Source organism: Sycon ciliatum, chromosome 4, assembly GCF_964019385.1.
Source record: "Sycon ciliatum chromosome 4, ocSycCili1.1, whole genome shotgun sequence".
Classification (NCBI taxonomy): Eukaryota; Metazoa; Porifera; class Calcarea; order Leucosolenida; family Sycettidae; genus Sycon; species Sycon ciliatum.
This window is the reverse complement of record NC_088646.1, coordinates 24,569,106-24,581,902: the sequence shown is the minus strand read 5'-3', so window position 1 is coordinate 24,581,902 and position 12,797 is coordinate 24,569,106. Positions and strand designations below refer to the sequence as shown.

General features: G+C 46.6%; 1 protein-coding gene across 1 annotated transcript; it reads right to left on the bottom strand.

Moving 5' to 3' along the window:
• Window positions 1–94: 94 nt before the first annotated feature.
• Window positions 95–10,087, bottom strand: LOC135815200 (uncharacterized). Its single transcript, XM_065328462.1, has 8 exons — window positions 9,713–10,087; window positions 5,617–7,101; window positions 4,929–5,174; window positions 3,872–4,114; window positions 3,376–3,639; window positions 2,335–2,562; window positions 1,842–1,955; window positions 95–1,107 (listed from the first exon to the last, which is right to left on the bottom strand). The coding sequence occupies exons 1-8, from the start codon at window positions 9,918–9,920 to the stop codon at window positions 992–994; spliced, it is 2,904 nt and encodes a 967-aa protein (XP_065184534.1). The 5' UTR covers window positions 9,921–10,087; the 3' UTR covers window positions 95–991.
• Between the last annotated feature and the right edge of the window lie 2,710 nt (window positions 10,088–12,797).

Genomic DNA, 12,797 nt, shown 5'->3' with positions numbered 1-12,797 from the left:
GCTGTGGCTGAAACAAGCAAAACAACCCGGCTGAGAGTCAGCCACGGCTGAAAGTCGCTTGTAGGAACTTTTTCAGCCATTTCCATGGTAATCGTGACGTAAACAAGCGCTTTTTTCGGCTGAATGGCTGAATCGAGCTCGGTGTGACCGCGGCCTAAGGGAGATGGCTATCAAGGTAGAGGTGGTACATGACTTTGTACACAGAAGTTACAATATGCATAGGTTAGTGCAAAGGTATTGCTGGTGCTGGTGCTGCTGCTAGTCATGGTGGTGGTCATGGTGGTGGTGATAATGATGGTGGTGCCGGATAATGATGGTGGTGTGCTTACCCTCCACCGTGGACAAATTCCACTGTTCTATACCACGTTGGTTGGAAGAAGACGTGTGACACATTGGTGGCATGTACATCTCTTTGAAATTCAATAGGCTGTCTTGATATGCTACGAGGTGCAAAATAAATAAATAAATATCATGAAGTAACTCACCTCTTTGTGAAAACTCCACTATCTTGAGAGAGTAGTATGTACTGTTACTGTCATCAGACTTCTGTCTCATTGTTTCAAAGTCAGGTTCCAGCTCACAGAAACTTCCCTCGGTTAGCAACCAAATGCGATTCATCCTTCATATAGCATTGACAGGCATGTCCAATCTCCATGCTGACACTTGCAGTTCAAATTGGTATTCATTGTTGTTCGGTATCTGGGACGACCATGGTGCAATCCTGGGCGAACGTTCTATGTTCCGTTGTTGGCCCAGTCTGAATGCGAACGAGTAAGTTGTCGGACGCGCCAGCAATAAGCTGCTTCCATTTCACACTGAAAAAACGGCTCCAGCGAGAGGACACATGGCACTGTACAAACACTCCAGCTGGGACTTGAGCTGGACAAGCTCATCTGTAGCATCACTCCACCCTAACAAGCTAACTTGTGCAGTGGGTTGGTTTTCCTCACAAGGATCAACGTAGAGACAATGATGGCATACGGATCCTCTACTAAAGACACTGCGGAAGCAATCCACATACCGATTCACACTTCTCTGAAAGCAGCAGATATTCTTTGTCCATGGCTATCACAAGTTGCTGACTGTTAGGAGCTGATGACAAGTACAGTCAACTTCGCCAATAACGACTGCGGATATAACGACAATTCGCGAATAACGACCGAATTTCCATGCCCAGAGCAAAGTCCCATCTAACTGTATACATTTAACTTCGGATATAACGACTATCTGAATAACGACAATTCGCGTATAGCGACATGCTTTTAGTGCCCCCGAGGTCATATTCACTGCTTGAATAACGACTTTCTGGGCTTTTGACAGCTATTTCAAGTACCTGTCAGTCAAGTACATGTACCTGTCATGCAGAAGTACCAGAACCTATGGTGATGGATATTATTATTATAAAGGCACACATGCAAGAAAATGCAGCCAAGGGGGAGGGGGGGGGGCTTTTTCTTCCTTTTTTATGTTGGCTTCAAATTGTTGGATTTACCAGCACACCTGTATGTATACAATGTACATGTAGTTGTACATGATTGTACAGTAATCATCATACATGTACATGTACATGTCCCTGGCCCTGAAGATGGCTCAAAAAAGCATATTTTTCAATTGATTTCCCTTGCATATTGAATTTTTAGTTCCTTTCAACTGCAATATGAAAATAAAGTACACATTGACATAGAGCAAGAAAAGAGCTGGATTTTGATATGCATGTCATACTATACAAAATATGGGTTCACATACATTCAAATGGGACTTCGGTTATAAGGACACTTCGCGAATAAGGACACTTTTCTGATGCCCCGCCGAATGTCGTTATTGGCGAAGTTGACTGTACACAAAACTATCAGCGTCATCTCCTTCGGCAGGATAATCCACTCCGGCCATGACCAGGGAAAACTCCAGAGAATGGCCACCAATACAATGTTGGCGAGATACAACATCACAAGCATCTGCACAACCAGGAGCAAAGATCACAACAAACAGGAAAGGTCACGAAATTTGAGAAACACTTGCACGGTCATCCCAATGCTTACGAATTGTTTCCACTCAAATTCCATCCTCGACACAAAGGCTCGTGTTTCGGCAGCAATGTATAGCGTATCAAACACGTGCAATGCAATAACCAACAATTATGAGCTTCTGGCGTACTCTCGCACTGTGATGCGTAAACCACATACAGTGTATGCGGTTTGGTTCCAATTCCTGAAGGAAGGCAAGTAGAAAGATATCAATTCCTAAAAGAAGGCAAGTAGAAAGATATCAATTCCTGAAGGAAGGCAAGTAGAAAGATATCAGGGAACATAATTCAGGCATAACTGGGAATCTTACTCTGAGATGTTGAAAACTCCACGTCCGTAACACCAGCTGAACGTTTGTGTAAGTTCGCGGAGCCAGCTGATTGTGAATTTAAGTATGTCTTAAGCTGAAGAGAGCTGATGCTTAGTGACTCAAGGCTGCCTTTCAGACGTACAACACATGGCAACTGAACCTGGCGGACTGTCAGCTGAACGTCCTTCAGAGGAGTCCTAACAATGCACGATGACAGCTTTCTAAAGTCTACAGCAAAGCAGAGTGCATGTGAGCAAGACACACGCTCGCACGCACGCGCGCGCACACACACACACACACACACGTGACACACACACACACACACACACACACACACACACACACACACACATGTGACACACACACACACACACACACACACACACACACACACACAATATGTACACACCAATGAAACACTGTCGTTAGCCAGGTCAGGCTATTGCGCAGAGTATACAGCCATTGTATTGGTCTAGCTACATGAATTTAAACCCTATCCCTACTGAACAGTACAACCTGTAAAGAAAAGAATGTGCCAAAGTTCAATATTGTGTGACCGGATATAAATAAGACAAAGGATGCCGGCATAATACCATGATAGAAATGAAGAAAGAAGCGCGAAGGCAACAGCAGCAGAGACATTTCTTTTCATCGATGTTCAGAAGTGAACCTCCATTGAGTGTCATACAAACAATGCACAACACGTGTGCACGCGTACAACATGCAAAAGTGCATGACTAGTTGAAGGTACAAGTAAAGTCATTACATGACTGTGCAACCGTGACAACGCAACAAAGTGCCCGGTCGTTTGTGATCATCACCAAGATCTGTCCCTCGTGGATTACGCGAATACACGGCTGTGCAATTGGTGCATAATCGCCTGTCGCTTGCATTCTGGCCATGACAGGTTCCGTGTTGACCATGCAAATCACTTGAACATTTTGATCCTAGAGCACTACAATACCGTGCAATCAATCGTTGAGACTACAAGATGAATACAGTGTGTGTGGGTGTGTGTGACTTGAGTTCAACACTCCTTACCAATGGGCTCTGAAAACGTAAGCAGTGCCCGACAGTTCTTTGGGTACACTTCCACTTTGACGCCATCCGTGCTCGGCAGGACAGCTTTCAGGTAGAGCTGAACGAGATCAGTGCTAATCCCTGCTGGAACACCCATCAGCAAGATCTTCTTTTTGTCAAAGACCTTTGCAGCCTCCCACAGTGAATGGTCCCGATGGTCGGCAAGACTAACGTCGACACTTGTGCCACGGAGCGTGTGCATTCGCATTGCCACACGATCTGCAGCTGAATACGACAGCAAAAAGGGGGCAGCTCTCATTTCATGAGTTGTTGATTGCAATGTAATGCAGCGGAGATAAATATGCTGTGAGCCTAAGCAGCCTATCCCCGCCCTCCCACACTACACATCCGAGACAAAGTCGGATGAACAAGTCAGGCTTCAAACAACCTCACAAGTGTTGCAATGGAAAGTGTGCACTATCAACATTGCCGTTGGTATGTGGCAGTTCAATCTTACCACCAGGGGTTGAGTACTGGATGGAGGCTATTCCAGTGCCAGGTCTGTACTCCAGTTTAGATACGTCACCACCGCCGGAGCGTTTCTTGCTCTCAAAGTACATTTCCAGCTCATCATAGCCGACCTCGCTAGGGATGCCAGACACGTCCAGGCATGCTTTGCGTTGCAGTGGACTCCGCTCTCTCTGGACAGTGACAGCTTGGTCCCGGATAGAATGTGCACGGCAGGTCACGGACTGAACAGCTACATTGCATTGGATACGGCAGCAGCATGAAAAAACACCACATAAATCAATGCATGGAGTAGAGGCAGCTACATCATACGTCTTACCGTACTTGCGCGATTAGTGCTCCTGGGGCACTATTTTTTCAATGTCCATCACAGATGGGGCAGTATTCAAGAGAGGGCACTATTTTTTCATTGCTGGTACATTTGCATCATCCAGCATAAAACAAAGAAAAACAGAGCCTAAAGTGTACTGTAAACGCTCACGACTCCACAGAAACGGGAACAAGACCTGCGATTTTGTTCCTGAAAACACCAGTGCAAAGAAATGGCCAAGAACATTAGCAAAAGAACACCAAACTTGCACATCGGCTTGGTTACAAGACCGGGGGGGGGGCACTATTCAAGAGAGGGCTTTATTTTTCACTGGCTCTTGGAGACTAAGGCACTATTCGAGATAAGGCACTATTCAAGAGAGGGCTCTAATCGCACGAGTACGGTATTACACGAGCTCATATCGCACCACGCGTGAGTGCGTCAACAAATAGTGCCAAGTGTTGGGTTGTAGTTTTCCGCTGCTGTATTGTCTCAGGGCACTATACAATCAGTTTTCCGCTTCGGTCAACATCCCCGTGTGGTGAGGATTCAAGTCAGTTCCTATGTCATTACACAAGTTGATTGGGGAAAGCCCCTTACACATACCCACACACTTTACACACGCTATAGGACATGGATTTGTTGTTGTTGAATGTTATTTAAAGTCGCAAGCTATTCACAGATCAGTAAAGTAAAGTTCATCGACATGAAACAAGCTAGCCCAACTCAAACTTACCATCGGGGCTTTCAAACGTCACAATGGCTTGGTGCGAGCCATCGTACATCTCCACTTTAACCACCCCGTCACCACCCGATCGCTTCTTGCTGTCGAAATAGAGCTCTACAATTTCCTGGTGACATTCTCTTGGCAAGCAGGAAACTAGAATACGTCTCGGCATTGGTTGCTGCAATGGAACAGCCATGGTGACGGACAGTTCAGTCCCCAAAAGAGTGTGCGATCGCAAGCAGGCCCGTTCAGCAGCTGCAAATAGAAAGTGAAAGACATCAGCTAGTGACAGCAGCAGACTTCGCCGGGCAACAATGGTACGAAAGTTGTCTTGCTCCCAATGCCGCTGGAGCTCGCACTTTTCTCACAGACTTTACAATCCGGACTGCCATCCAGAGCACATGAAAAGCCCATCAAACTTCAGCAAACCTGCAAGAAATACCCGAGGTCCATTGACTCGGATAGCATATACTTGGGCACTTGTAAGATGTTCCCAGGGACATTTTATTCGATCATCATTATTTCCCAATCATTGCAGCAGGTTCTGGAAGACGAGTGCTCAAGCACAACACATAAATAATTGTATGGTCGTCGGGGTATTCGCAATGGCAGCCGTGGGGCCACTAGAATCACATTCATCACCGGCAAACTGCAACAAGCAAGTACAAGGTACATACATACATACATACATACATACCTTCACATTCATAAAACAACACAGCAAACTGGTTGCTAGTGACGGGCTCGATCTGCTCCACACCACCACCTCCAGAGCCACGTCTGCTGTCAAAGTAATACAGTAAAATGGAGCTAAGCTCCAGTTTAGCCAGGTCACAGGACACTATAACCTTCCTGCCGATTTGATCGGCTCCGGCTTCGGCAATGCCACAACCAGCATCCTCCCTGCGCATGGTTCCATCAACCTCATCACCTGCAAAGAAAGCTTGATCACTTGCGGAACAACTTTTCGCCCTTTGTTCTGAACAGGCATTCAGGAAGAGGCGTTTGCTTGATCCGCACCCGCTTGCACAGTTTCCATCTCCAGACAACGGGCTTCTAGCTTGCCGTTTCTGGGTTGGGGAAGGAGTGGCCACATTACGCGGAGTATCTTGTTTCTTGTCACTCTGAACAATGTTTTGATGAGAGGCTTTTGGCGGGACCACGGCTGCGATAGCATGTGCTTCCTCTGAGCAAGTACCTCTGCTTCTGCGATGAAGCGCTGAACTTGTCCTGTTATCGGTCTTGGCGCAAGGAATGTTTTCTGCCATACTCTGCAATGAGCAGGTCCTCACACATGCAGCCAGTGACGTCGGGTAAAGCTTCGCTGAATGCCCCTCTTGCCCTGCTCCCATTCTGCCGGTGTTCTGCACTGACTTTGGCCCAGGAGAACTCAGCGCCGCTACGTTGGAAAACACCAGAGGAGCGCCTGGTATTGAACACTTGGCCAGTAGTTCAGCAGACTGCACATGCACTGTATGAGCTGGGGACGGTGCGGGCAAAGCAGCAGGCTGTGCGCCACCTGATACATGTATAGTATTAGCACTAGCACTGCCAGAACACACAGTTGATATCCCTCCAGCAGCAGGTGCTTCTCCTGCTCCTCCACGGTGTATGATATTCTTTGCACCATTCTTTTCCTGACCGGTCTTGGGCTGACTATTTTCTCCACCTGCCTCTGGATCATCACTTTTATCTGATGAGGACGAGTCACTGACAGATTCATAAGAACTGCTATCATCTGGTTGCTCTTGAATACGTGCAGTGTTGCCAGCTTGTCCTCTGCGTATCTGATTATTAGCATGTTCCTCTCTTGCCTTGGAGCTTGCGTCAACTACTTCATTTCCCGCTTGTTGATCAACCGCTTTAGTCTTTGCTCGCTGTTCGCATGATGGAAGTGTTTCTGGCTGGCTCTGCTGCTCGGTAAGCAGCACATGTGACTGTGAGATGGGTACCTGATGGTTTCTAGTACACTGGTGCACTGGTATGTTCACGGCCCTCAAGCTGCTGATTTCCAAGTCAGGTGCTTGTGTGTCACCAAGCTTGGCAATTTTCTTGTGCAATGTCGACTTCAATGCAGTCGAGATCTGCTTGGCAGAACTGATGGTTTTTGGCACCAGGCGCTCAACGGTGAGTGACCTGTTGCGGATTAAATGTTGCTGTTGCTCGAGGACCTCGTCAGCATCTGTTAGCATTCCATACGACAGAAACAACCACCGAAACCAGTGGAGAAAGAGGAGTCAGGCAAAGCAATCAACAAACAGCCCAGTGAAATAAAAGAGGACACACTGACCAGGACATGCGACATCCACTGAGTAGGAATGACCAGGCGTATCCATATAGCAACGCCCCTCAACCCACTTCCATCTCTGAAAGAGACCATGCAGGATGCAGACATGCCAGCTCAGTGCATGGCGGTCCGACTGAAATGAGTACAGGTCGTCCCCCGTTAATACGAGTCCGGTTAGTACATAAACCCCGTTAGTACATAAGAAATGTCAAGTCCCGGACGAAACGTGGTCACTTCCATACAAATTTTGTCGGTTAGTACATAATTCGTTAGTACATAAACCCCGTTAGTACATAACATTTCTCCGTACCCGCATGTCATCTACCTCAATAGTACATAATTTGTTGGTCTTTTGGCCTTCCAGTGGAGGCACACCGTGTTCTAGTTTCTACTTGTGGACGCAATTAGTATAGAAATCAGAGCGCACATCACAAACCGACAAAGCTCTGACTGTACAGGCGCGGCTGGGCATGTATCATGTAAACTGTAGAATCTTCGCTAACTGTGACCGTTATAACATAATTTTTATGTTATATCTCGAGGGAATCAAGAATATCTCGCTGCCTAGTCGTGGTAGCAAGAAATACTCAGAAAAGTTGCAAAAAGTGAAATATTCCGGTACACAGACATGTTATGTACACTTTCGTTTAGTACATAAACCCCGTTAATACATAACATTTGTCAAGTCCCAGAGATTATGTATTAACGAGGGACGACCTGTATAACACTATTACACTGACGCAGTACAGTTCCCTGACATTCAAGATCTGTAAGTCAACATAGACAGTGGCGTAACAGAACATAGTCATTCGCCACCCAAAAGACTGTGCCGTGACAATGCTGGCAGGCCCCACACCAAATCATTTCATGGCTGGGCATCGCCCTCATCTTTGGGGTTGCTCCCCATATCAGCGCTGCTTGCATATGCTGGGAGATAGAGTTTGATAGATACAAATAAATAAATATTCATAGCACATCTGCGGCGAACCCAGTCTCCATTGTTACCTGGTCCATTGGCGCAATCGGTGTGCTCGGACAGCAAAACGCCCTTTCTAAATATGGAACATCCATGCACACCAGGTGGACATTTGCATCGATTTTACGATACCGTGCAAACTGTCTCACATATAAGACTGCTCCAAACACATGATTGTCAATATGCACCTTCGGCACCATTTCGTAACGGTCACCAAGGTGAAGGCGAATGAATCTATTACAAAAAAAGTTGGCAACCGTTCTTCTTGCCGACTTGTACAGTTGTCATGGAAGACATGGGGCTGACATTCGACCATGTGCAGAATGTCACAATGTGCAGATCGGGCATAGTAGGTGTAGCACTGTTATTTAGATCTGCAAATCACCAGAACTACGCCAAACGTCTCTTGAGAGCACTTATTGCGTCCCGGCGCTAATGTGTACGGGATGACATCGTCATGACATTGTGCACGCGGTCCATGCCTGCCAATGAAGAGCGCCTACTCCGCCAAAAACCAATACCTGCTCGGCGGAGTTCACAACGCCCAACCTACGCAGCTCAGTGTCACGGCTAGTTCAACTTGATAGCCAGCCCAAACTCAATAATTGTTCGGGGTCAACCCTCAACATTTATATCCCCCCCCCCCCTCTCCCCGCAATTTAATAAATTTTGTAATTGGGTACTCACTACTCGGAGTGAGGGTAACATGGATGTAGCTAACGAGGCTTGCTCCCTTGTCGGACACTGATTGTGAGACATACCACCTCAACGTCGCCAATACTGAGGTGCTGCATCTGCAGCCACGCTGGTATAATCAGGCATGGTGGTGGCCTGGCACGAGCAAAACTTCTTTAAGCTGGCTGTGTTTCTCAACGCGTATAGCCGGTACGCAGTGGTAACGCGGATGTGCAACACTAGGCTTTACTTTTTTTATCTAAAAGAGAAAGGACCTGTAAGTTACGAGTTGTGACTAACAGTCCACCCGCACCTGAGCCTTCCAAGTTGGAAGGTTGTTGGTTTGCACTTCGTAGATGTGTTAGAGCTAGGTGCCAGTCAGGTTGTCGTATGGCTCAAAATCCCTGTCAGTTTTGTGCCTTGGTGTCGCACTATCTGACTGTATTCTTATATCGTTACTTTGGTGGACTGTTCAAGTAGTCATAAATTTTCAACTGTGCTTTCAAATTAATTCTAGCCATTCACTATTCTCCACCTTCGCTGATGAGACTTTTGTGGTTGAAACAGCCCTGTATAGAGGAGTTATTTTTCAGCATCTACGACTTGGAGTCATGTGACTGGTGTGATGAGGTCGGTCAGAGAGCGCATGTGGGGGAAGTGGAATTGTTTAATTATTTTGTGGCAGATAAATTTTATCTTGAGCCGGGTTTGTGCTCTTGTGTAAAAAAAAGGACAAAATAATGATAATTTATTTTATTTTCGTTTGTGTCTTTCTCTCAAACTAGTCAAGAATTATTATTATCTGCATGTACTTCGAAGTACAATGTCAGTGATTGTAATGACTATGTCTTTTACCGTCCTCGTCGGCGAATACGACGCGAGCACTTTGTCCGGAGTCACCGCTAAACAGCTCCACTTGGTCTACGTCGCCGCCACCCGAACGACTGCTCTGGAAATACAACTCCACCTCTGAAGAAGTAACGGTACTCGGCAAGTCTCTCACAATTACCGTCCGCCTTCGCACACTCTCACTGCTGTGCGGTGCTGCTGTTGATTCGCTCATCGTCGCGTCAACGGTTACTACTAGTGCATGTAACGGTAATTCGGGAACAGCTCAACTACTGTTGCTGTCTCTTCATTTTACTCTGAATCTCATCACACAAGTCATGCAGTCAATCACTCCATGACAGACGAAAAGCAGGAGAATGTCTGAATGAATGAAGGGAGACTGAATTCAGTACATGTACTATACATAAGGCCAAACTAAAGAAGGTGTGTGGTTCGACTCACCCGACCGACCGTACAATTTCAGCCCGACCGTAACTTTTTTTCGGCGGGCTATCGTGTGACTGACGTACGTGGACTGAACACGTCCACGTCTACGTGCTGTGCGGCGTGAGTCTGCGGACGCAGGCGGCTCCTTTTGGACTTGACTTGTAGTTGTACTGCAGTGCAGTGCAGTGAGTGGTACGACTGCTGCCTTGTGCTGGTAGTAGAGTCTACTCGATACGCGTATACAGTGTATTATCCATATAAAAACCGCTCTGTGAGCGGTTCTGAAAAACCTTTACTGGTACTGCCCCGTCGTAAAAGTAAGAAATTAGAACTGGCCCATTGTCCCCCCAAATGCGAACTGATCCACCTAAATCGCGAATGACGGGACCCGAACGCACCAGTAGCACGAGGTCGGGAGGGCACAGGACAGCAATTATCATAGGGTAACACCACCTACCGCTAGTACAGTACATGGCCTATAGTCCGGACCAACGTCCCCATCTGCATTCACAGGTAGGAACATCGTGCTACTGGTGCGTTCGGGTCCCGTCATTCGCGATTTAGGTGGATCAGTTCGCATTTGGGGGGACAATGGGCCAGTTCTAATTTCTTACTTTTACGACGGGGCAGTACCAGTAAAGGTTTTTCAGAACCGCTCACAGAGCGGTTTTTATATGGATAATTTCAGTTCTTTTTCCGTTCCCTCCCCACCCCAACCCCGAAGGTAAACATGATGACCACGCGCGCGATGTACTGTATGTAGCCAAGAGATTGCAATTACACACTGATACATACCAGCCCTCCCCGCCTCGCTACCCCGCACACAGATACACAAACATGCGTATGCACACGGCACACACACGTGGCCACGCACATGCACACGGCACAAACAGGAAACTAAGTTCTTCATATATAATGCCATGCAAAGCAGTGGCCACCGTACTTGAGGAAGTCAGTTGTGAAACAAAAATAATGCAACTACAGCGTGTAGACAAGCTGATGGCCAAAGCACAACATAGCAAACATGACATTTGCCCAAGGATTGCAGTTTGCAGACCACGCCATGGAAGCAGCGAATACAGAATGTAATATCATAAAAATTGACAAGCAAGGAAGTGGCCATCATACACCAGAAACTTGCAGAAAGTCACACATCCAACAGATAGAGAAGTGAACAGCAATCTGATACAGCCCACACAGGACAAAGCTGACCTGACACTCGTCCCAGGATCGCAAGTGGCAAATCCTTTTCAATGTATATCATGCAGGTTTAAGGTTAGACGCATGGACAACATCTGACGGTGTCGCCAGCATACAATGTCATCACATGTTTACCCCACAAGTTACACACATGCACAGTAGAAGCACAATGAAAGCAATGGAAAAGTACGATGTGGTTGCTGAAGCATCTTCACACTTCAAATTCAGACTTCAATGTGGTCGTCACGGGATGATATACCTGCAAGATACAAGTGATGAAGAAAGAAAGCAGAAGGTCATGAGGTAGGCTATGAGTAGCCCTTTCCCAAAGATGCCATCGTTTTTCGCAACTTATGCTTTTCGCAACCGTGCCAAAACAAGTGCTAGTTGCTGAAATCGCATCCATATTTTCAGAAAAAGCTCAAAAGTTGCCAATATCGCAACTCAAAATTGGAGAGTTCTTGTGCAAAACCTACAAAACAGGGAGCAGAAATAGCAGAAATGCAGCGATGCTGCGACAGCAAACTCGTACACCCCTTCCTGCTGTGAACCACCACTTTACACATTGCCAGTAGCCTGTTGCATGTATCCTACATGTACATCATTACAGTGCACGGAAAAGGGAATCCACATAATTATCATAACTACCGTTGATCTACTGTTTCTCAGAAATGAGCCTGAAGGCAGGCGATAAATGAGCGAGCACGAGTATGTATTTGTCCAACAATGCAACATGTAGTCGGTGACTTGACCTTTTGACCCCATGCCATGGGCCAATTGCGCCAAGGTTGCGGAGAAGTTGCGAAATAAATTCGGAAAATGAAGAAAGTTGCGAAAGTTGCGATTTCTTCCTAAACAACGAAAAGTTCCGAAAAAACTGGCCAGCATCTTTGGGAAAGGGTTAGCTATGAGACACCACAAACGGGTCACCTACATGTATGTTCAGGGCTAGTGCACTCACACGCAGAATTGTCATAATCGAGCATTTCCCAAACTGAGAAGTGCAATGAAATCCACTTGCATGCACAGGAGCAATTTTGCAATATTATTATGATGCGCAATTCGACACGATCTGCGATGCTGCGTGCGATGTGCCCTGCTGTCATGATGGTGACAGTCACCGCGGTATGTTTTGTCAACGTCGCCCATGCACTCTTCTGTCAAGTCCAAAGTGCTCACATACTTGGCAACGTCTTTGCAGTGATGAACTTTTATCCTAGTTATGTCACGGGTAACTTTAACGAAGTACCCACAGGCCGTGTCGATCCGCACATCGTCCACTCTCTCATATACTTGGCCTGCTTTGTCTGTGTATCCATTTCATGTGCGATCCACAAAATCGACTAGACAGTGGATGCAATACGCTCTCTATCTGAAGACGTTCTTCTGGCGACATCTCGCCATGTACTTGGCCTGCTTTGTCTGTGTATCCATTTTCATGTGCGATCAACAAAATCTCAATGCA